Consider the following 24,347-nt stretch of genomic DNA (forward strand, 5'->3'; position numbering starts at 1 on the left):
AGCGTACTGGAGGGGTTTTGGTTTTTATAAAAGACTCCTTGAATTACAAATTGAAACATATTGAAAACAAAGGCAATTACTTATGGATAATAATAATTGAAGTTAAAATCGGATCGCAAAGATATCTCATTTCCACTTTGTATCATCCTCCTGCAACTCAGATGAAGGATTTTATAAATGATCTAGAAGAATTGTTAGATCAGATGTGTGAATTTGATGGAGTGTTTATATGTACTGGAGATTTTAATTTGGATTGGAGGAAAGACTCATTTTACACCAATAAATGTAAAAATATATCAATGGGGATTGAGTCAGATAGTAAAGAACTTCACTAGTATCACAAAATATAACTTTATAGACTACATAGTGACAAATGACCAAGGATTGGAGCACAAAGTATGGCATTCTCCCAAAATTTCAGACCCTTCCATTTTAACGGATAATTTTAATTTATAAGAAGATCAGAAAAAGAAAATAAAAATACTGCGAACTTATAATAATTATGATATGAACTTATTGCAAGATAAGATGAGTATCGAATGGAAAAATGATAGCACCAATGTGAATGATTTACTTTCCAGTTTTGTTGAACCGATAATAACTGTAATAGATCAAATGTGTCCTATTGTTGGAATACAACCTGAAAGAAGTATTGTTTCCAGATGGCTGAATGGGAAAATATTAAAACTAATGAGGGAAGGAGATAAGCAGTTTTGACAGGGTCGGATCAAATATGGCAAGAATATAAGCAACTTCACCACCTACAAAATACGAGAAGCTGAAAGGAGATATTATGTTGGGATTATACATACAGAGAACAGTTGGAATAGTATATGGAAGAAGCTCAAACACTTATTACCTGGTAAAGAGAAAGAATGTTTACATAGAATTAAATTCAAAAATCAGCTAATTGAAAATGAGTCCGAAATAGCCGATAAATTCAATGATTTCTTTATCGATAGTATAAAAAATATAGTAATGAATATCAAGAATATCAAGTATAACAATTCTAACAGATATCTATCTAATATTGAAAAATATGAAAACTTTACAAATTTCAAATTGCTCGGTGTGAAAGAGTTGAAACACATTATGATGTCTCTCAAAAACACATCAGGACAAGATGATGGTATAAATACAATGATTGCTAGGGATGTGTTTCAAGCAGTGGGAAATATATTGCTGGATGTCTTCAATACGTCATTGGAAAGTGGAATTTTTCCGGAGAAGTGGAAAACATACCAATACAAAAGGTCAATGGGACGTTTGTTTGTGAAGAATTTCAGGGAATAAATACGGTGCCAGTGTTAGAGAAGGTGCTTGAAATTGCAGTGAAACAATAACTCGTAGAATATTGTGATCGAAATGAAATTTTCACTAAAAACCAATTGTTTGGTAATTTGTTGATTCTGATTGTGTTATTTAATTTAGTGGACTGTATTTTATGAATATGAAAAATAGAATAGATTGGTTTTCAATAGTTTAATGGTTATAATTGGAGATGTGTATCTCGTGGAAAATTGAAATTGAATTGAATAAAAATGAGTGGTCCATATGTATCATTCTGATAAGGTGTACGCAGACACCGGAGTATGATACGTTACCAGATCAACAGAAAAGAATTAAAAATTAGAGTTAAATCCTAACACCAATCAGGTTTTCGAGTGGCTCATTCTTGTGAAACTACATTGTTGAATAGTTTTAACAAGTGGATGGGGGATATTGACAGTGGTAAGAGACAAAAATTTTTTTTTACGTTATATTATAAAACTGTTTGCGGTTAGGGCCAAAAATGTACAAGTTGTTTATAAGAGGATCATGAACTTGGACAACTCAAATTCATTAAAACTCAAGATTTTCAAATTAGAACCTATATTTTTCATATTCAAGATTTTTCAAAAATCTTAGTGAAAGAGGTGACAAGACTAATTGGTCTGTAATGGAATACCTATATCGTTTTTGTCATTTTTTTTTGTAAGAAGGTATGACAATTGATTTTTTTAGATCATCAGGAAATATGCCAGACCGGAAAGCAGAATTGATCAGAAAACAAATTGGCTTTATTATATGTACAAAATGGCGTTTGATCAATGTCATCGGAACACCATCATATCCAAAGGAACTTTTATTATTCATCATTTTGACAATAGTGAAAATCTCTTTTTCTGGATCTTCGAATAAACAAAATGAGTTTAATACTGAGGGTTGTTCATTACAGTCCGTGGAAGGGGAGGTGTTAAGCCCGGGATGTGAATTTGATATATTTATGAAGAAGTCGTTAAATCTATTTGCTAAAAGAAACATTTCGTGGTCATTTTTGCCATCAACAGTAGGGAATACATTTTCTGTTTTTTATATGTATTTGTTGCTTCCCTGACAACATTCCATGCTATTTTCGATTTGTTTTCCGCTTTGTATATGATATGATGTGTATGATATATATGAATATGATTTTGTTCGCGATTCCCTATTCAGCTGAAATATCTCCGAAGCTCCGGCACTTCAGGTTATTGAAGAAATGAAAAAAAAAAATTCAAAAATAGTAATTTACCTAACAAGTCCGGAAAATAGGGTTTTTTGGACGAATAGACAACATTTTTGGGCGTGTTTCGTACAATATTTTTTAGGCAACCGCGTAGAATAACACTATCGCTGCTGCTTTCCATATTTTATTGCGATTGCGATAAAAAAACATGCAAATTTTTGACAACTAATTTCATATGAGCTGTCAGCCGTTATCTCGGTTGCTATGGTAATGATCAACTGCATTTATTAAAAATATACCTACCAAGATTTTCACATTCACAATGACACAAACGACGTGATTTTTTTCCGGCCTAGTCTGGGAAGTACGTACTTTCCGGACTAGGCCGGGAAATGCTACTTTCGCAGAGAAAAAGCGTCCGGGAAGTGAGCACTTCCCGGACGGTTGCCGAAAAAAATCTTTTTTTTCATTTGATTTCTTAGGTATCATGAAGATTTTCATTTTTAATTATTCTTTCCTCAAATTATTGCGTTTGTCCTAATAGTTTTCAAAATATTAAAAAAAAAACTGAAAAAGAGAATTTCCGTAGTCACTTAATTTTCACAATCTTTGGCACAATATTCGAAACACCCTGCATCATTCTACTTCGGCAAAGTGAATCGAGTTTACGCTAGGGCTGAGACTTTTTGGCCTTTTTGTATTCGAATATTCATTCTTAAATTTATTCGATTATTCGAATAATTCATTCTAACAAATATTCATGCTTGATTATTCATGAGTAGTCATGAATATTCAACTATTCGTTGAATATCAATGATTAATCAATGTTTTAATGAACCAATACAATACAATGAGCGTTTTGATGAGTGAATATACTCTTGACGACGTGGTATAATCGTTTTGGTGTTTCGTCTCTCATATTGTGATCATTTCCACAGTAACGTAATTGGACGTTCGTCAAAAAAAAAATAAAAGTCAAGCTCAGTGAAATGTCATTGAATTTTGCAAGAAAGGCGGCGCTACCGCTACAATTATAGTTCAGTCGTACTCTGGTTTTACGTTTTACCGAAAAAATTGTCATATTCTTATAATCAAATTGCCGTTTGGTAAATGCAGAAAATATTTTTATTACATGACAACGTACAAAATACAATAGATCCTTAAATAGACGCAGTAAAACCTTTGCTGGGACAATACAATCTACATAGACCCATAACAGGTCTACAGGTACAAAAAGAATAATCAAGCGGATTTTGAGACCATTGAATCGTGTTCAATTATACGAAATTTTCAAAAAACTTTGTTTACTGATTCAGTCTTGTTAGAGAAGGATGTTACTCCAGTTGATGTGTGTACATTTTAAAACCTCAGATTTGAAAGAATAGAAAGATTCGTTGGTTCGCAATTCAGAATCAAGCAATATTTGACCACTGGAATAGAGTAATGTCTAGAAATGGCAATGCATACGGAATAGGAAAGCAAAACTCTGCAATCGATTGAAAAGACGGCATTAGATTTCGAATGTAGAATCTTATATTATTATTATTAGAAGTTTTTATTGCTGAATTCATATTTTAGAATCTTAAATTCCATTTTTATAATTTTTCATTGATGAAATCCCAATTCTATTAATTTTTCTTTGGATCGTTTCAACTATTGAATGAATAATTTTAATTCAATTGTATCTATCAATTTCAATATATGTAATTTCCATTAATTTTGATATCAATAAAACGATTTGTCCATAGTAAATCACAAAACCCTGTTTTATTATTTTTTTTAATTTAAATTAACGTGTCTCAGCAGCTACGCCATTGTTTCAATCATTTCTGAATAGTGAGTTAAGTGATCATTCAAACTTTCATTCGTAACTTCACAAATGATTCATAAATATCCAACTACTCACTGAACAGAAAACTTTTCACTGTATAATCAGTGAAAACTCAACTATTCACTGTTTATTCATGAATAGAAAAGTATATTTGATTATTCAACTATTCAGTGAATACACAACTATTCACTGAATATTCGAATATTCATGAATATTCGAATAATTCAAACTGCAATTATTCGAATAATCATTCAATGAATATTCGAATATTCAAATCATTCATTCATGATTCCCAGCCCTAGTTTACGCATAGGATATTCAGAGTGAAAATTATTCACATAATAGTGACTATGGAAATTTTCTGTTATTTTCAGTTTTTTTTTTATATATTTTGAAAATTATTAGTACTAACGCAATAATTTGAGGAATAAGTGATTGAGAATCGAAATCTTGATAATATCTAAGCAATAAAAATTTACTTTTTTGGTATAACCGGAAACACCAAAGTTTTGAAAATATTTAAGTTGAATAGGGAATCACGAACAATATCATATTCCGAATTATCGGAACTCCAAAAACATATTATGTTATCACTAGAGTATTGGGTAATTCCCTTATAATATTCTGTTCGAATTTTCTTTGGAGATAAAATGACTCTGTTGGAGTGCATTCCCAACTTTTTTTTTTCTCTGAATGACCTAAAGATTTCGATTTTCGTGATTTGAATATTATGAATTTCAACACCTCCGATTGATCAGAAAAATTTTTTTAGTGTTGAATCCGACATCATTTTTGACCTTAAGGTTATCACCGAAAACAAATATTGAATACTCATAGATAATTATTCCAGTTTTATAGGAATGCATATTGCACTCTTTCGAATGAACAAGAATGTGGTTACTCCTGATTGGAATTGTTGCAGTTTTATACTGCTTACAGCGATTTTTGAATTTTAAATGGCAAGAATATAAAATGCGTGGACTGAAACGTCCAGAAGACGAATCGTTTATTTTTGGTCACTCGAGTTATTTTCGTCAACCTCCAGGTAAGATTTCTCAAATCATCAGAATTGTTACGATTCATTCATTTATTTTATTTATTTCTGGACTGGAAATATTGATATAATTTTTTTTATTTTCAGCGATTTTATACAAGAACATTAAAAAACTAACAGAAGATTTTTATCCACATTTCTTGGTTAGAATAATCAATGTAAACGCCGTTTTTGTTCTGGCACCAGAGGATTGTGAGGTGATGTATTGTTTTTAACGTATACTGCAATTGAACATTTTACGGTTTCTGGAAAATTTCCTTTCCAATCTTGATCCTTTGATATTAATTTTTTCGAGTCGAGAGTCGATAAGGAACTTGAGTTACAACAAATAATCTTTCATCTATATTGTCGATTCATTTATATAATTGTTTTCTTTCAATTCGACGATTCATTTCATCAAGTCAGCTTTCTTGTGAGACGGATGCATGGAAAACACAAATATAAGCCCTATAAACTCAGGAAAAAGAAATTAAATGAATAGATCTTGCAGTATATGTACCCATTGTATCGAATGTAAATTTTAATATATAAAATGTAAAGGATTGATGATATCCGAACAAAAAATGCAACAAAAACCAAGCCAACGTCTTTCAAAAACTATAAGCGATATCTCAAAAGTCTAATAAGCAGTGAATTTGTAGGCAGATCAAAACCAAAGAAAATCTATACCCCTGATGTACATTGTACTAAATCAACAGATGAAATTCAAGCTTTATCGCATTCGGTTAATTCCATTGTTGGTTACTATTCCTTTTAATTTGTAAAATTCTTGTTCACGATCAATTGGCCAGTTCAATAAATGTTGTTTCTATCTTTGTTGACTGGCATTATCTATACAGAAAAGTTGGATTGCAAAAAATATTGGCGAATGGCAATTCTTCGATGTGACTCACAATATTGTTTTTCACAAATAATTGTTCTAGTCAAAGTATTAGAGAAGTAATTTTGTAAAATAATTTCGAAAAAGCAGTGACTGAATCTGAACCGTATTTGTATAAATTGGTTTCATTGAAGAATACCAAATTAATTTTAACTGGATGCAAACTGAAATAGGATATGAATAAAACCCATATTTATATTTGATGGATTCGGTCCTTACTTGGCGGAAATTCATTATAAATAAAATAAAACGAATTAATTTCCACTATATTATTTAATTCTTCAGTTCAGAAATGTAGCCTGATGAAGCCAAAGTGTGGCGAAACAATTGTTGCTAACAATTAAATAATATAGTGGAAATTAATTCGTTTTATTTTACCCATATTTATATCTGTGGTTCACCAATTTTGATTTTATAGGTCAAAGTGAGGTCCCATCTCAGTTATCGAACTCAGTTAACTCAAGATATTTTTAAATTACACCAATTACATGTCGTCGAACATAATAAGAAGTGTTTAAGTCTTTTATTTGAACGAGTTTAACAAAGATATAAAATTAATTCAGGAATGAGTACTCAGAAAAAAAAATCCTTTCGTTGGCCAACAAACTGAATCTACCTACCAAACTATCCCTATCGTTTATTTTGTTTTGATATAATATCACTCATACAAAGCTTTCAAATTGTTGTTTTTTTTTATTCGGATAAAATATTTCCCAGAATCAAGTTCATTTACAAGATGTTAAATTTCACTAATTCTTTTCAGTGTGTTGTTTTCAGATTTTTTTATCTACTCCCAAACATACAACCAAAAGTTTATTGTATCTTATTTTCGGAAGATGGCTTCAAGATGGTCTATTGTTGAGTGAAGGTGACTAATTTTCACATATCTTTATTCATCCATCAATAATATCGTGAGCCAGTTTGGTTATAAATCCTAAAATCCAATTGACCATATTCACCGTCGCCATATTGTTATGCGACAATACCAACTACCCAGTGTTCCCAACGGAGAAATATTGATTTTACTACAAAAATACCGCTAATATAATTGTTTTTAATGCTAATATCAAAAATACTATCAGCCATAAAGACTATTCTTCCACTGACTATTTCCAAAAATGGAGCGAAGCATTCATTTATACACTCGGCCACAATTAATTTGTTCAGAAAACCACCTTTCACTAATCTTTTCATTTCCAAAAGGTGAAATTTTTGCACAATGTTGTCCCAAACAAGCCTATCTGGCGTAGCAGCCAGAAAAGGTACACATAAACTTCACTTATAAACTTTATATTGTGGAATTTTTCTAGTAAACTCAATATTTCTTCGTTGGGAACACTGGGTAGTTGGTATTGTCGCATAACAATATGGCGACGGTGAATATGGTCAATTGCATACCCACCGGCAAAATTGTAGCTTGATTGCTCAAGAAGATAACTGTTCAAGTCCGTCCTCAGTAACTTTGTTATTTGTTATACAGGGTGATTTATAGGTGAATGGGCGGATGCTAAGGGTAGACAGAGGACACTGAGGCGAGTCAGAGTATAGAGAGAGTATCTCTCTTTATAATTTTGTCAATTTTTTTAAATACCCTTCACTTTCGAACCACCCTATATATTTTCATGATATTTGGTACGTTTATCATCTACAACAAATACTTCATATCGCCATAGCATTATTTTTTTCAGATCCGGTCTAAGAAGAATTGATAAATAAACCCAAAAAAACTCTGTACTTATATCGAAATTACTTCAATTTGATAGCATATTCGGATAAAGGAGAAAAAACCAAAGGAAGCAAGGTATTTCTCGAACTTCCATATGCGATTTCAATACTAAATAAATCTAATCAAACCTGAATATTCAGAGAACACAGTAACCAAAATTTCAGAAAAATTAAATTTCTTCCGTTATTTATTGGTTTAACTAATTTCGTTGGATTATTTGAGTCACAAAATTGCCATAACACAACGAAATGCAGGGGTTTGCAGAGGTCTTAAAAAAAATATTTAATAATTTCAATTAGTGATATCATAACTGAAAATTATAACATCGAGGATTAAATTTATTTATCGAATATCTAAATTGAAAATAAACAATAAAATGATTACTGGAAAACATAAAATCTCAATGAAAAACCTCAATGCTATGCAAAAGCCTTTGCAACAGAAAATAAAATTCATAAAATTGCTCAAAGTGGCTACATTTCTGTGTTCATTCAATTAGACAAGTTACTGATTTCCTCATCATTTATTTATTATTTTTCAATAAATTGCAAGCGTTCTCGATTCTCTGAAGAGGTCGCATTCCATAGTTTATTCGTGTTGAGTAAACTTCTGATTTTAAGTAATTGTATTGAGAATACATGCCTCCGACATGCAACAGCTGCATCAAGCAAAACAGGTAAAATATTTTGAAGAAAATCAAAATAAACTTCGCCAGTTAAAAATGGTGGTAACACTACGGAACTATCAAACTATTATTGAAAAATAACAAAATAAAATGGCTGTTATTTGGATCTAATTGATGAAATTAACAATGAGTACAGCATTTAGTCCAATATCCAAACGAGTAATATCATATGATATTAATTATTTATCTGGTTATCTAATGTATCAGCAATAAAATTGCCATCAACATAAACCATTGTCAGACAGAAGGTCTCCACGCCATTACGTAGGAATCATAATCGAAAGTAACCCAAGGAGAATGATGTCATCAAGGGAGGATAGCGATATACCGGTTTCACCCTTATTAGGGATCATCAGCACCGCATAACCCTACCCAAGATGACAAACAAACGAAATAGCAGGCATCTTATTGAACGCTGGCAGTCGCTAGTCAGTATGAATTACTGAAGAGCGCCACCCAGCGGACAAATAACCTAACTACCTCCTCCATGAGTACCTCGAAAAAGCAGAATCCCACGTCAACAAGGAAAATCTTCTGTTTTCAGCCTAAGCGACATTCATATTGAAAAATAACAAAATAAAATGGCTGTTATTTGGATCTAATTGATGAAATTAACAATGAGTACAGCATTTAGTCCAATATCCAAACGAGTAATATCATATGATATTAATTATTTATCTGGTTATCTAATGTATCAGCAATAAAATTGCCATCAACATAAACCATTGTCAGACAGAAGGTCTCCACGCCATTACGTAGGAATCATAATCGAAAGTAACCCAAGGAGAATGATGTCATCAAGGGAGGATAGCGATATACCGGTTTCCCCCTTATTAGGGATCATCAGCACCGCATAACCCTACCCAAGATGACAAACAAACGAAATAGCAGGCATCTTATTGAACGCTGGCAGTCGCTAGTCAGTATGAATTACTGAAGAGCGCCACCCAGCGGACAAATAACCTAACTACCTCCTCCATGAGTACCTCGAAAAAGCAGAATCCCACGTCAACAAGGAAAATCTTCTGTTTTCAGCCTAAGCGACATTCATATTGAAAAATAACAAAATAAAATGGCTGTTATTTGGATCTAATTGATGAAATTAACAATGAGTACAGCATTTAGTCCAATATCCAAACGAGTAATATCATATGATATTAATTATTTATCTGGTTATCTAATGTATCAGCAATAAAATTGCCATCAACATAAACCATTGTCAGACAGAAGGTCTCCACGCCATTACGTAGGAATCATAATCGAAAGTAACCCAAGGAGAATGATGTCATCAAGGGAGGATAGCGATATACCGGTTTCACCCTTATTAGGGATCATCAGCACCGCATAACCCTACCCAAGATGACAAACAAACGAAATAGCAGGCATCTTATTGAACGCTGGCAGTCGCTAGTCAGTATGAATTACTGAAGAGCGCCACCCAGCGGACAAATAACCTAACTACCTCCTCCATGAGTACCTCGAAAAAGCAGAATCCCACGTCAACAAGGAAAATCTTCTGTTTTCAGCCTAAGCGACATTCATATTGAAAAATAACAAAATAAAATGGCTGTTATTTGGATCTAATTGATGAAATTAACAATGAGTACAGCATTTAGTCCAATATCCAAACGAGTAATATCATATGATATTAATTATTTATCTGGTTATCTAATGTATCAGCAATAAAATTGCCATCAACATAAACCATTGTCAGACAGAAGGTCTCCACGCCATTACGTAGGAATCATAATCGAAAGTAACCCAAGGAGAATGATGTCATCAAGGGAGGATAGCGATATACCGGTTTCACCCTTATTAGGGATCATCAGCACCGCATAACCCTACCCAAGATGACAAACAAACGAAATAGCAGGCATCTTATTGAACGCTGGCAGTCGCTAGTCAGTATGAATTACTGAAGAGCGCCACCCAGCGGACAAATAACCTAACTACCTCCTCCATGAGTACCTCGAAAAAGCAGAATCCCACGTCAACAAGGAAAATCTTCTGTTTTCAGCCTAAGCGACATTCATATTGAAATTAGATCCAAATAACAGCCATTTTATTTTGTTATTTTTCAATATGAATGTCGCTTAGGCTGAAAACAGAAGATTTTCCTTGTTGACGTGGGATTCTGCTTTTTCGAGGTACTCATGGAGGAGGTAGTTAGGTTATTTGTCCGCTGGGTGGCGCTCTTCAGTAATTCATACTGACTAGCGACTGCCAGCGTTCAATAAGATGCCTGCTATTTCGTTTGTTTGTCATCTTGGGTAGGGTTATGCGGTGCTGATGATCCCTAATAAGGGTGAAACCGGTATATCGCTATCCTCCCTTGATGACATCATTCTCCTTGGGTTACTTTCGATTATGATTCCTACGTAATGGCGTGGAGACCTTCTGTCTGACAATGGTTTATGTTGATGGCAATTTTATTGCTGATACATTAGATAACCAGATAAATAATTAATATCATATGATATTACTCGTTTGGATATTGGACTAAATGCTGTACTCATTGTTAATTTCATCAATTAGATCCAAATAACAGCCATTTTATTTTGTTATTTTTCAATATGAATGTCGCTTAGGCTGAAAACAGAAGATTTTCCTTGTTGACGTGGGATTCTGCTTTTTCGAGGTACTCATGGAGGAGGTAGTTAGGTTATTTGTCCGCTGGGTGGCGCTCTTCAGTAATTCATACTGACTAGCGACTGCCAGCGTTCAATAAGATGCCTGCTATTTCGTTTGTTTGTCATCTTGGTTAGGGTTATGCGGTGCTGATGATCCCTAATAAGGGTGAAACCGGTATATCGCTATCCTCCCTTGATGACATCATTCTCCTTGGGTTACTTTCGATTATGATTCCTACGTAATGGCGTGGAGACCTTCTGTCTGACAATGGTTTATGTTGATGGCAATTTTATTGCTGATACATTAGATAACCAGATAAATAATTAATATCATATGATATTACTCGTTTGGATATTGGACTAAATGCTGTACTCATTGTTAATTTCATAAACTATTATTATTGACACCACACCAAAGCATCAAATGAAAACCTGTATTGGGAATGGGACTGTTTTGTAGCATAGGGTTTGGTTCGGCGCAGACATGTGATTTTTAAATTGTTAATACCATCTTTGCTAAATTGCGCTCCATTGCTGAATAAATATCTGAACCATATGAAGTTCTGTAATTTATCTCGAACTTAAGAGTTTTTAATAAATAAAAAAAGGAAATGTTCATGAAAGATGAGGCAACGTCCGAGTATTCCGTAAACATTTTCGGCTGACAACGATTCGCTCCACAGAGTGTTCTGAATGAAAGCTTATTTTACATTTTGTTTGTTCACCCCTGTATAAAACAAAAGTGAATGAGGACTGCATATAAACAGTCAGCTATCTTCCCGAAGATTAGGGCTACAATTCAAAAAAAATAATTACTAATATCGGCCAAGTGGTCCAAAATAAAATCAACTACAAACATCGTTGAGATTTTGGACGCTTCCCAAATTTTGAGAAAACCATTTACTGTTTCACAGGGCCGCCGTCAGACATTTTGGCGCCCCAGAAAAATAACATTTTGCTGCCCTAAATTTCTAATTGTACCTTCATTGACTTCTTTTGAATTGATATGTATTGTTAATTTCCAGAAAAAAATATTTCAGCAGCTGAAGGATTTGTAAAACAACCATTTATTACTAAATATTTTTCGATTCAATTTAATGCTGCCAGACAATTTGGCACCCCGGCAAAATAAAATTTCACAGCGCTACTTTGCCTAATTTATATGAATTTCTGTTGAAGGAGCTTTTGTTATTCCTCCCAAGAATCTTTTCAATTTCGTATTTTTGATCTTGAAATTACCTTGTGAAATTTATCAGAGGACATTTTGTTGATTTCATAAAAAAGCGTCCTACATTGTTTGGAAGTAGCAAAGCTCTGTAGTTCAAAAAAACGTCGCAGTTCTTAAAGGTGCATTTTGGTACCTATTTATATTTTCTACTAACTAGTTGAGAGCGCCTATTATTATTTGATTTCAATAAAATTGGCTGTCAGCAATCTTTCATGTAACTACAAAGAGTGGTATCTCACTTAGAAATCCATTTATGTCAAAAATTATGTCCTGTTTTATTAGCTTATTTTTCGCCCCTACATTTTGGCGCCCCAGTAAAATGTCAGGTATGACGGTCCTGGCGGCAGCCCTGCTCTTTTATATCAATTACAAAACTTGGGATATTCAAAACCAAGATTTACAAGATATACTTCGACAGAAGTGGAAAATTTCGGGCTTCTTAGCCTTGGTCTAGCCTGTTTTTCACTTGACATTTCGCTCACTAATGCGTTAAACATCTTCAGAGGTTTCTAGGTGCGTATCAACGCTGGATTTTTTCCGATATGCTGAATATGCTGGAATTTTCCATCGAGATGCAATCTATGACTCAGAAACCTCTGAAGATGCTTACCGCAATAGTAAGCTAAACGTCAAATGAAAAAGCTCCTATTTTCCCGAATAGTAGCAATAATGATGTATTGGGTGCCTCAAATTGATTGTCTAGTGAGGAGACCTCAGAACCCCTTTGAGGTAGAGAAAATGTAAATTCAACTGTTTTCAAGCGATATGGAAAAATTGGGAAATGGCACGAAATGAAAATTTCTCATAACTTCTGTATTATTGTTATTGGTGCTATTAACATGAAACAAAAACATTTTTTCAGTTGAATGAGTCTAATAATTTTTTTTTGCCATTAATTTTGAAGTTAATATACAAACTTGTGTTTGTCTGAATGAAAACCATATAAATTTCCATAACAAATAAAATAGCTTAATCTTTCCGTTTTCAGAAATATATATGAATTTCTTATCAAACAATAAAAATTATCATTAGTGCCTATCTAATATAATCTGTGAACTTTTGTTCCGGATTTAACTTCGTGTGATTTTTTCCTACAGTCACATTTAAAGAACAATTACTGATTTGGAAATATTGAGAAAAATTTAACGGTGTTGAATCCGGAGACCTTGGTGGCCACCGAAAATTTTAATTATCTGAAGATTCTTATGAATAGTCACTTGGTTGATTTACCGTGTAAAAGTGAAACTGAAACTTTTAATGATTTTTATAGTTTGTTAAGAAATTTATATATCATGATTTATATTTTGAAAAAAGCAAAAAAAGCGATTTTATTTGTTTCTGAAATTGTTATGGTTTATATTAAAAAAAAACACAAATTAGTATCACAACTACACCAATGGATTCTACTGAAAACAGTGTCTGTAAGATGTTTTTGTTTAAAGAAAATAGCACCAATAATAAAGAAGTTATGAGAATTTCTCATATCACGCCATTTTCCAATTTTCTCTTTTAGCTCGATAACAATTAAATGTATGAGGTTGCGATTTTCACCAAATTAGTTATCTCAAAATCAAGCCCGAAAATGTGCTATTCATTATTTTCTAGCTCAAAGGGATTCTAAGATCCCCTTACTAAACAACAAATTTGGGACATCCGATACATCGAACCTTAAAGTATACCTACCTATTATCTTTCCACAGGTGAAAAATGGCAACAACGTAGAAAATTATTAACTCCAGCCTTTCACTTCAACATTCTCAGAGAATTCATTTGTGTTTTCAATGAAAAATCAGATGAATTATCGAAAAAACTGAGTGAAACCGCTGGGAAAGAGATTGATGTGATGCCCCTTTTCCACGAATGTTCGCTTCAAATGATTATTGGTATGTGAAATAATTAATATCAATTTGAATATTTCAATAAATAACTAATATCAATTCAAATACTTCAATAAACAAGGATCTTGAAATCTTAAAAACTTCCATTTGGTCGACTTTGACATATTTTCCATCGTTAATGGCATAATTTGATCTGCAGTCCTTATGAAAAAAACAGTATCAAAACAAACCATTAGGGTGATATATTATCCATCTTTAAAGTCGTACCTTCCTGTTAAATCAATAAAAAAAAATCACCCATTGATTTCTTTTGAAATATAAACGTTTTTTTCAATTCCCTTTCCAAAACCCTTTATAATGGTATTGAGAAATACAAACAGGGACTAGGGAGAGCTCCAATGTGTTCACCAGTTTCAGTTCCATTAAAAAACCTATTGATGAACAAATTGGAGAAACGGAAATACACTGCGCAAAAAAATTAACGCACATTTTGAAAATCTCAATTTTAATGAAAGTTAACTCTCATTGACTTTATAACTTATTTTCATGTTCTCTCGGGAAGGTTTTGAACGAAACAAGACACATTAAATGGAAGAAAAATTCAGGATTTCACCGAATCTTATGTGAAAGAAGAGAAATAAACAATTTTCAAAATACTGGAATGCTGATAAGTGATTTAATACTTGCTATTTCCACCCCTTGCGTTAATTACAGCTCGGCAACGACGGTTCATACTCAAAATGAGTGATCTTAAAATGTTGTGATCTAATCCTTCCCAGATTTCTCTGAGTTGGATTCCTAAGTCATTAAGAGTAGCTGGATGATTTTCTGAACTTCTCAGCCTTCTATTGAGGTTGTCTCAAACCTGCTCAATTGGATTGAGATCTGGACTTCTTGCTGGCCATTCCATTCGAGAGACTTCAACCTCTTCAAGGTACTCCTGAACGATGCGCGCACGATGGGGTCTGGCATTATCGTCCATAAAAATGAAATTTTCACCAATGTATGGGGCAAAAGGGACTACATGCTCTTCAAGATTGTTCCTTATATACCTATCAGCATTCAAAGCTCCATTATCAACGACCACTAGGTCTGTGCGAGCAGTGAAAGATATTCCACCCCATACCATAATCGATCCTCCCCCGAAACCAGTAGTATTCAGGAAATTGCACTGAGCAAATCTTTCATGTGGACGTCTGTATACAAGGGAACGTCGGTCACATGGTAGAGGCAGAATCTAGACTCATCTGTGAAGAGAACTCTTCCCCAATCAGCCTCTTCCCATTGGATATTTTTTTCTCGCAAAATCCAAACGCACCCTTCGATGGGCTGGGGTAAGAGCTGGGCCTCTTGCCGCGACACGAGGCCTTAAATCATATTCTCTGAGGCGATTTCTTATTGTCAGAGTGCTAATTTGCACCCTATGAGTTTGCTCAAGCTGATTTTGAAGGAGGCGAGCGGTTGCAAACCGTTGTCTCAACGAAGAAACTCTCAAGTAACGTTCTTGAATGGCAGTTGTTACCAGTGGTCTACCCTGTCCTGGTCTTCGGACATTCATACCTGTCTCCCTGAATCGCTGCAATATTCTGGACACACTTGTATGGGAAACTCCAAACCTTTCTGCAATTCTTGTGTATGTCCACCTTTCTTCTCGCAAAACTACCGCTTGGGCACATTCCTCTTGGGTCCAATTGCGTGTTTCGCGTTGCATAGCGATCGAGTGTAGAAAATCAAACGAAAGAAAAACTATTGATCACTAGAATTGATCGAGAACAACTGATTTCAGAATGGAGCCAATACATTCAAAATCTGATAATCTCATCTTTTTTTATTCCTGCTGGGAAAAAACATCTGTATTGAAGAAAAACGTTGAAAGTGGATAACATATGCATGCATAATTCTGATAAAATAATTATCATTGAGAACACCTTCAGTTGTAGAATAAATTTGAGATTTCCATAATGTACGTTAATTTTTTTGCGCAGTGTATAATATTTTCATTTTTGGAACAATTAATCCATGGACGTAATGAAAGGTTGTTTTGTTGAAACATCTGTACATCACCAGTCGTCTTAAAGTGGATTAATCTTATAACTGCCTAAGCCTGAAATGTATATAGTACAATTGATAGTTATCCATCCCCTATTTTCAGTTTGAATAAACTTATGTATCAGCAAATGAGGAAGATTATATCAATCTTTTTACTTTTTGAAATATTCACCTGAATATTTGTACTGCTCATCATGCCCTCTTCTTTCAGAGACTGCAATGGGTTACAAAACAAAAACGAACGACAATGCAATGAAAAAATATTTGAAAGCTGTTGAAGGATTAGAAAAAGTGATTAATCTATTTATTGTAAGACCTTGGTTGAGATACTTTGGCGTATTCTATCAGTTCACTTCATACGGCAAGGAAGAGGGAAGACATCTGAACGTCTTGCATAATTTCACAAAAACAATTATCAAGGAAAAAATGGAAATATCTGAAGATCATTCGTCCGAAAGTTCAGGAATAGAAAAAGATGACATATACTTTGGAAAAAAAAGGAGAAGAATGGCAATGCTGGACATTCTTCTAGAGGCTCATAGAAATGGAAATCAAATTGATTTTAATGGTATTTGTGAGGAAGTCGATACGTTTACATTCGAGGTAATAATTTTAGTCTCCTCTTTCAAACTGGGTACCTTGCGATAAAAAGGATTCTGTTTTATGGCAGATCACCAAACATTATCAATTTTTTTACTGAAAAAATTATTCATTTTGAAAAAATCAAACGATAATGGGTATCTAACTGACAACAATACGTATTCGTAGTTGCCTAGCTTCACTCTCAACAGTCTCAACCGAAAACTATACTTTATGATTTAAGCATTTCAAAAAAGTATAAAAAATACTATACTAACTGACAAATAATCTGCAACACCCAGAAAAAGCTGTTTAAATATATTTTTTTTTGGTAAAACAAAGATAATAAAGCAAGAAGTAAATGTTTGAATTTATAGAAAAAATTGTGAAGGTTTTTTCACAAGTAACAATTCTTGTTACTTGAATATTGTCGTCGTTTTTTGCGAGTTTTTTTTTAATTTCACAACAAACCAGCGATCCAAAGTCGATGTTTAGTTTTTTTTTTTATTTACGATGTTTAGTTGTTGTTATTTATATTTCGAAGGAATAAAATTTGATTTGATTTGTTAAAATGTCTAGAGCACGTGTACGAGGAATTTATCGCCAGCTAAGTGAATTAGAGAAAGGTTGAATTATTGGTATACGGAAGGCGGGGTTGTCATTTAGAGAAATCGCTAACCGTACGAACAGAAATCCAACTACTGTTATGAGATGTTGTCAAGCGTGGTTTTATAATGCCCAAAATCGAAGAAGAGTAGGCACTGGACGTCGAAGGGGCACAAATGAAGTTCAAGATCAACGCTATACTAGAAATGTTTCACCAAAAAAAAAATTTTAATTTAAACAACTCCTTCTGGGTGCTTAATGGTATACATATCAAATTTTTTTTGAAAAAATAAAAATAATTGTGAACTTGATTTTAATATGATTTTTTTTCTTTTTCATAGTCACAAACTACCGGATCCCTCAAAAGGGGAATTAAATGTAAGAGGTTCTGACATGACTCAAAACTTTTCAGTTCAAACATTTTTCCGTAAGATGTTTCCTCATCGAAATTTTTGATTCAATAAAAAAAAATCATTCGGTAAAAGTTTTAGTTATGCGGAAATATTCTTGAATTCAGAAAATAAGTGAAGGACTTTCTGTGAATTGATCTACCAAATGATTTTTGGGAATCAGAACTAAATTCTGGAAATTTAGTAGCACATACATTTTTTTTTAGGGTCATGATACCATCTCCACAGCATTGAGTTTCTGTGCTATGAATATTGCAAATCATCCTGAATTACAGGTGAGCATACCTATCATAAATATTGGTTCAACATTTCCCATTTATAAACTTTCTTTTTCATGAAATCATCTTTGAGACGAGATGACTGTCAGAAATGAAAATTCACCATTTCCTCCAAAACTATTAGGTGAACAACTTTGCTTCCGCCGTTTTGCAACAGATGACTTTAGGGGTAAGGCCATCGAAATATTAGTCGATTTGTGTCCGCATCATAAAGGTATTTTAGATTATTCATGTCAGCTTACGAGCCAAATTCTCGTAATTTGCGGAAGATTTTAATTTTCTACTTTGATATAAAGAAATATGTGGCTGAGGCTCATCGAGTGCTCTCAAATACCTATGATGAAGGCGCTATTAGTGAAAGAACGTGCAGTGGAAGAGTGAAGGTTTTTGAAGTTGCAGAATTGGAGGCATTACTTGATCAAGACTCGTGTTAAACGCACTGAGAATTGGTAGAATGATTGGGAGTGACGCAACGAGCCATTTCAAAACGCATGAAAGTCATGGGAATGATTCAAAAAAAAGGAATTGCGTGCCGTACGAAAGATGTTGAACGGCGTTTGCTTGTGAAGGCAAAGAAATGATCAGTATTTGTGGGGACCAGCTCGGCGTAGTGTATTATGAGTTGTTGAAAACGACTGAAACAATCACAAACGATCGTTATCGAACACAATTAATGCGTTAGGGCCGAGCATTGAAAGATAAACGGCCACTATACAACAAGAGAAATGATGAAGTGATTTTACAGCATGACAATGGTCCACCCCATGTTGCGAAAGACATACTTGGAAACGATGAAATGGGAAGTCCTACCCCACCCGCCGTATTCTCCAGACGTTGCTTCCTCGGACAATCACTTGTTTCGATCAACACACGGTCTTGCTGACCAGCATTTCTGGTCTTTTGAAGAAATTATGAATTGGATCGATTCGTGGATCGCTTCAAAAGATGACCAGATTTTTCAACGCGGGATTCTTACGCTGTCAGAAAGATTGGAGAAAGTAGTGGCCAGCGATGGACAATACTTTGAATCATAAATGTTAAATGTATAACCAGTTTTTTACAATAAAGCCTCAAATTCCAGAAAGATACGGAGGAAGCAAAGTTGTAAGCCTATTCAATACAATTCTTCCTCATCAGTGTCTTACAGTTTAAAAAATTACTGAATTTACCAACCAACAACTTGTAAAGGGTGTTTTTTTTAGAGCTATAGAACTTGGCCATAAAACAACGATGAATTATTCGACTGACATGAATTTTATTTATACGCAAGATAATCTTGTGGCATTACATTTCAAATATGATTTCTGGCATATAACCACCACGGCTGGCTCGGATGTAGTCCAATCTGGACGTCCAATTTTCGATGACTTTTTCCAACATTTGTGACCGTATATCGACAATAACACGGCGAATGTTGTCTTTCAAATGGTCAAGGGTTTGTGGCTTATCCGCATAGACCAATGACTTTACATAGCCCCACAGAAAGTAGTCTAGCGGTGTTGAATCACAAGATCTTGGAGGCCAATTCACAGGTCCAAAACGTGAAATTAGGCGGTCACCAAACGTGTCTTTCAATAAATCGATTGTGGCACGAGCTGTGTGACATGTTGCGCCGTCTTGATGAAACCACAGCTCCTGGACATCATGCTTGTTCAATTCAAGAATGAAAAAGTTGGTAATCATAGCTCTATACCGATCACCATTGACTGTAACGTTCTGGCCATCATCGTTTTTGAAGGAGTACGGACCAATGATTCCACCAGCCCATAAAGCGCACCAAACAGTCGGTTTTTCTGAATGTAACGGTTTTTCGACATACACTTAAGGATTAGCTTCCCTCCGAATGCGGCAGTTTTGTTTTTTGACGTAGCCATTCAACCAGAAGTGTGCTTCATCGCTAAACAAAATAAAATAGACGTAGTGCGCGATACGTATTCCGCACAGAACCATTATTTTCGAAATAAAATTGCACAATTTGTAAGCGTTGTTCAGGCGTGAGTCAATTCAGGATCAATTGCCAAACCAAACTGAGAATAAATCACTTGACGGCTGTTAAATCGGTCGCCATCTTGAACAGTAATGCCAACTTAAAGTTATATACCTCGAAAAAAAACACCCATTATATCTACTTCACAAAAATTGAAGAATTTCAAACGAACTGGGACCGTACGGTCACTGAACATAACTGTTTATCTAGTAAGAATGCACAGAGAAAACAATTACTACGGGGTAGTCATAGATTTCTTCCTTGTACTTCTCTGAACTACACACAAATCGACTTTTACAAATGAAACATGAATTTTAGAAAATTCAGATTTATCCTGAATTAACTTCTATAATTTTCTTACTGAGACCCAGATACTTTCTGGATCGTGTAAAAACCATAAAATTACATTAAAAAATGCTACAATCAAAGAGTTGATCGTCAAAAAAAAGTTTTATCAAAAAACGCTATAAATGTTTGCAAATTTCAGAATCAAATCGTAGAAGAAATAAATTCAGTTCTTGAGGGCGAAGACCGTCACCCGACATACGAAGATCTTCAAAAGATGGACCTTCTAGAGAGATGCATCAAGGAATCTCTCAGACTATATCCAAGTGTCCATTTAATCTCAAGAAAGGCAGACGAAGATACCACACTTCATTCCGGATGTGTCGTTGCTAAAGGTGCGATGGTCGTCATTTCGATTCAATTCGTTCACAGAAATCCGGAGATTTATCCGGATCCTGAAAAATTTGATCCTGATAGGTTTTTGCCTGAAAATTGCCTTCGAAGACATCCATTTGCCTATCTTCCCTTCAGCGCTGGACCAAGAAATTGTATAGGTAAAGAATATTTTCAATATGATGCTGCAAATTTTCACAACCAGATTTTCTAACAGAATTAAAAATTACTTATTTTGTATCCGAGATGTAGTCGTAGATTAGAAGTTCCAAGGTCGTTGATGATATCCCGACGCTGGATTTCTCCCAACTGAATTTCTGGTGACTTGTCTTGTCTTGACTCGACTTGAATTGAATTGACTTGACTTGTCTTGACTCGACTTGACTCGACTCGACTTGACTTGACTTGACTTGACTTGACTTGACTTGACTTGACTGGACTCGACTCGACTCGACTCGACTGGACTGGACTTGACTTGACTTGACTTGACTTGACTCGACTCGACTGGACTCGACTCGACTCGACTCGACTCGACTCGACTCGACTCGACTCGACTTGACTTGACTTGACTTGACTTGACTTGACTTGACTTGACTGTTGTATTGTGTTGTATTTTATAACTTTTCTTTTTCATTTTGTTCGTATTATTATGGATTCTCATGAATCGATATTTTTCCTTCCATGTTTTCTTTGACTTATCTCAAGTGGTCTTCGTGTGTTGAAAGGTGTACTTATGTCTTTATGCAACTGTTGATTGATATTTTCTTAATTCTTTGGAGTTTTCGAATATTTTTGTTGAGAACTTTTTGAGGGGAAAAAGTAAAAAAATGAAACCTTGGTTTACAGAAGGCCTCACAAGATCCATTATCACGAGAGTAAATATAAAAAACGAATGTGTGTTGTTAATTTCATCCCGTATAATGTAACAAAAACAAATCCGCTAGTCTTTTGAAATTACAGGTTCTCAAGTTTCTAACTTTATTGGAATTTTAGGAAAAAATGAAAGCTCAATTTTAGTCACCACCTTTTAAGACCGATATCTTCGAGAAGGATTCGGATATAATTAATTATTTTCGATATAATGATATATATTTATTCTTTTGAAAAAGAGCAATACAAATTATTAATTTCAAACAATGAAGCACATGTTGAAATCCTTGGGAAAATTTCACCTGCTTTTTTTACTATTTTCCATTTCTTCTCGATTAAATATTTGACCCTCAGTAGTGAGTGTTCGAGTGCCGGTTTTGAATGCAAATTTCTCGTTTCGTCAATTTATTTTTTCAGTCTCCTGTAGATCAACCTTTCAGTGGTTTTGTTCATAGATGATAGCAATCTTTTCGGTCTATTATCATAAGTAATTGCACAAGTGCATCAAAATTACCGATAATTTTGCATGACAGCGTGTTGTCATAAAAACTGCATGAGTTCATTTTCATTTTTGGAGAAAGAGCCCGACACCGAAGGTGGAGGGCTCTTTCTCCAAAAATGAAAATGACCGAATGCAGTTTTTCAAAGAAAACACGCTGGAATGCGAAATTATCCGGTCATTTTGATGCACGAGTGTAATTCGGGGGAATATTTCCCGAATAAACTGTCACATTACTTGTCAAACTGATTTAGAATGGAATTGCCATAGATTCGAACTGTGTAAGATGCATAGAAACTATGCATCTATGAACAGAACAATTATCGCAGTGCAGTTTCGCTTCCTACAATGCAATTATCGCTGTAATTTTCGATAATTGTTCTCCACATACATAGAACTTTTGACAGGAGGGAAATATTCCTTGATATTGTTCCTTGTTCTTCCTGGTTGTTTAGGGATCATAATTATTCTGGATTTTCTCCATATTTCGGGGCAGTAACAAAATTGGATATAGCATTCACGATGATTGTTGATATCTTTAATGCACTTTAAGGTTTTCTCAGGATGTTGTTGGTTACGTCATATATACCTGAAGCTTTCCTTGTGATTGGATATTTTATTATACCTTCAACTGATTTTCTTGTTTTTTTATTGATTTCTTCCTATTTTCCAGAATAGAAATATATTTTGGACGTTCTCGCACCTGTTTCTTCGAATGTTTTGTTTTTAATTAGGATAATTTTATTCTTTGCCTTTCGTTTCTTTTTGATTACCCCTTGTATGTCTTTATTGATGTAGTAGTTCTTTAGTTCGAATATGCTATCAAAGATTGAAATTTTCAATAATCTCTATTTCGCTGTTTTTTTATTACTTTTCAATATGTTTTCTCAGCTTCTAAGGTACTCTTGCCTCCTTATCTTCATTTCTCTATATCTTAGTTACCAATTCTGGATGAAGTTTTTAAATTTATAAATAAGATATTCGTACCTTATGTTGTTATATTTAGAGTAAACTCTATGCGACGAGTAAATCCCAAACAAGAGTTAAGTGGATACACGAGTATTTTCAATTAACTCAAAATAATCCCCTCAGAAATAATATTTTCAACCACCAAAGTTTAGAAGTGTCACTAAAAATGCATTTATTAGGTTATTAATAAAATCATAGCCATAAATATTCGAGAATGATTAAAATGCCATGTTACATCATCTCCAAAATAAATGTTGATATTCAGTGCAAAAAAAAATTGGTTCATCAAATTTACAGGTCAACGATTTGCCATGATGGAATTGAAAGCTGTACTCTCTGGTATTATAAGAAGGTTTCAGCTAGTTGCTGTAAGTACGCCAGACGATTTAGAAATTAAATTGGAAACTATTTTAAGAACCAATGGTATAAAAATGAAATTCATTCCAAGAGTATGACTTTATCATAGAAATCTATTGTAAAATACTAATGTCGTTCTTCTTTAGCAAAAAAATATAAATACAAAGCATAAATAAGAGTTTGAATCAATCCGAAAACAAATATTATAGGATAGGTTCATATTAATCAGAGCTGTCACTTGCTGATGCCGCCCTAGACAGAGGCACAATTTGCCCCTCTAGCGGAAGTCAACTCTGCAGAATGTAAGATATAATGGTGGTCTGCCACTGAGAGATGAAAGAATTCGAGGAATCTCTTCGAAAATCTTTTATGAAAGCATATAGGAAATATTCCTAAACAAAAAAAACAACAATTTCAAACATATTCAAACGATTCCATTCATTTTAGGATTGGTGAAAAAAAATTAATCGATCTTGCACTTCATATCACTCGCAATTTTAACGTTTTTTGGTCACTGGTCACGACCAAAGGAACCATAGACGAGTATAATGAATTCCACCTACATCAAAGTAACACCTAGAATGATTTTGTAGTTGGCTAAAATACCGATCTGCCGATTGCTGGTTGCGTTTTTAAATCGGTTTCTAACGAGCAATCAAAAACCAATATTACTAAAATTGTCATATAGGTACTTGTAATCAATTTCGC

General features: G+C 34.0%; 1 protein-coding gene across 1 annotated transcript; it reads left to right on the forward strand.

Moving 5' to 3' along the window:
• The first annotated feature begins 1,585 nt into the window (after nt 1–1,585).
• LOC123683231 (cytochrome P450 4C1-like) lies at nt 1,586–23,807 on the forward strand. Its single transcript, XM_045622133.1, has 9 exons — nt 1,586–1,731; nt 5,167–5,361; nt 5,458–5,567; nt 7,028–7,118; nt 14,220–14,402; nt 16,618–17,009; nt 18,208–18,276; nt 20,754–21,105; nt 23,580–23,807. The coding sequence occupies exons 2-9, from the start codon at nt 5,208–5,210 to the stop codon at nt 23,735–23,737; spliced, it is 1,509 nt and encodes a 502-aa protein (XP_045478089.1). The 5' UTR covers nt 1,586–1,731; nt 5,167–5,207; the 3' UTR covers nt 23,738–23,807.
• Nucleotides 23,808–24,347: the final 540 nt, after the last annotated feature.

Source organism: Harmonia axyridis, chromosome 6 (genome assembly GCF_914767665.1).
Source record: "Harmonia axyridis chromosome 6, icHarAxyr1.1, whole genome shotgun sequence".
In the NCBI taxonomy this organism is placed as follows: domain Eukaryota; kingdom Metazoa; phylum Arthropoda; class Insecta; order Coleoptera; family Coccinellidae; genus Harmonia; species Harmonia axyridis.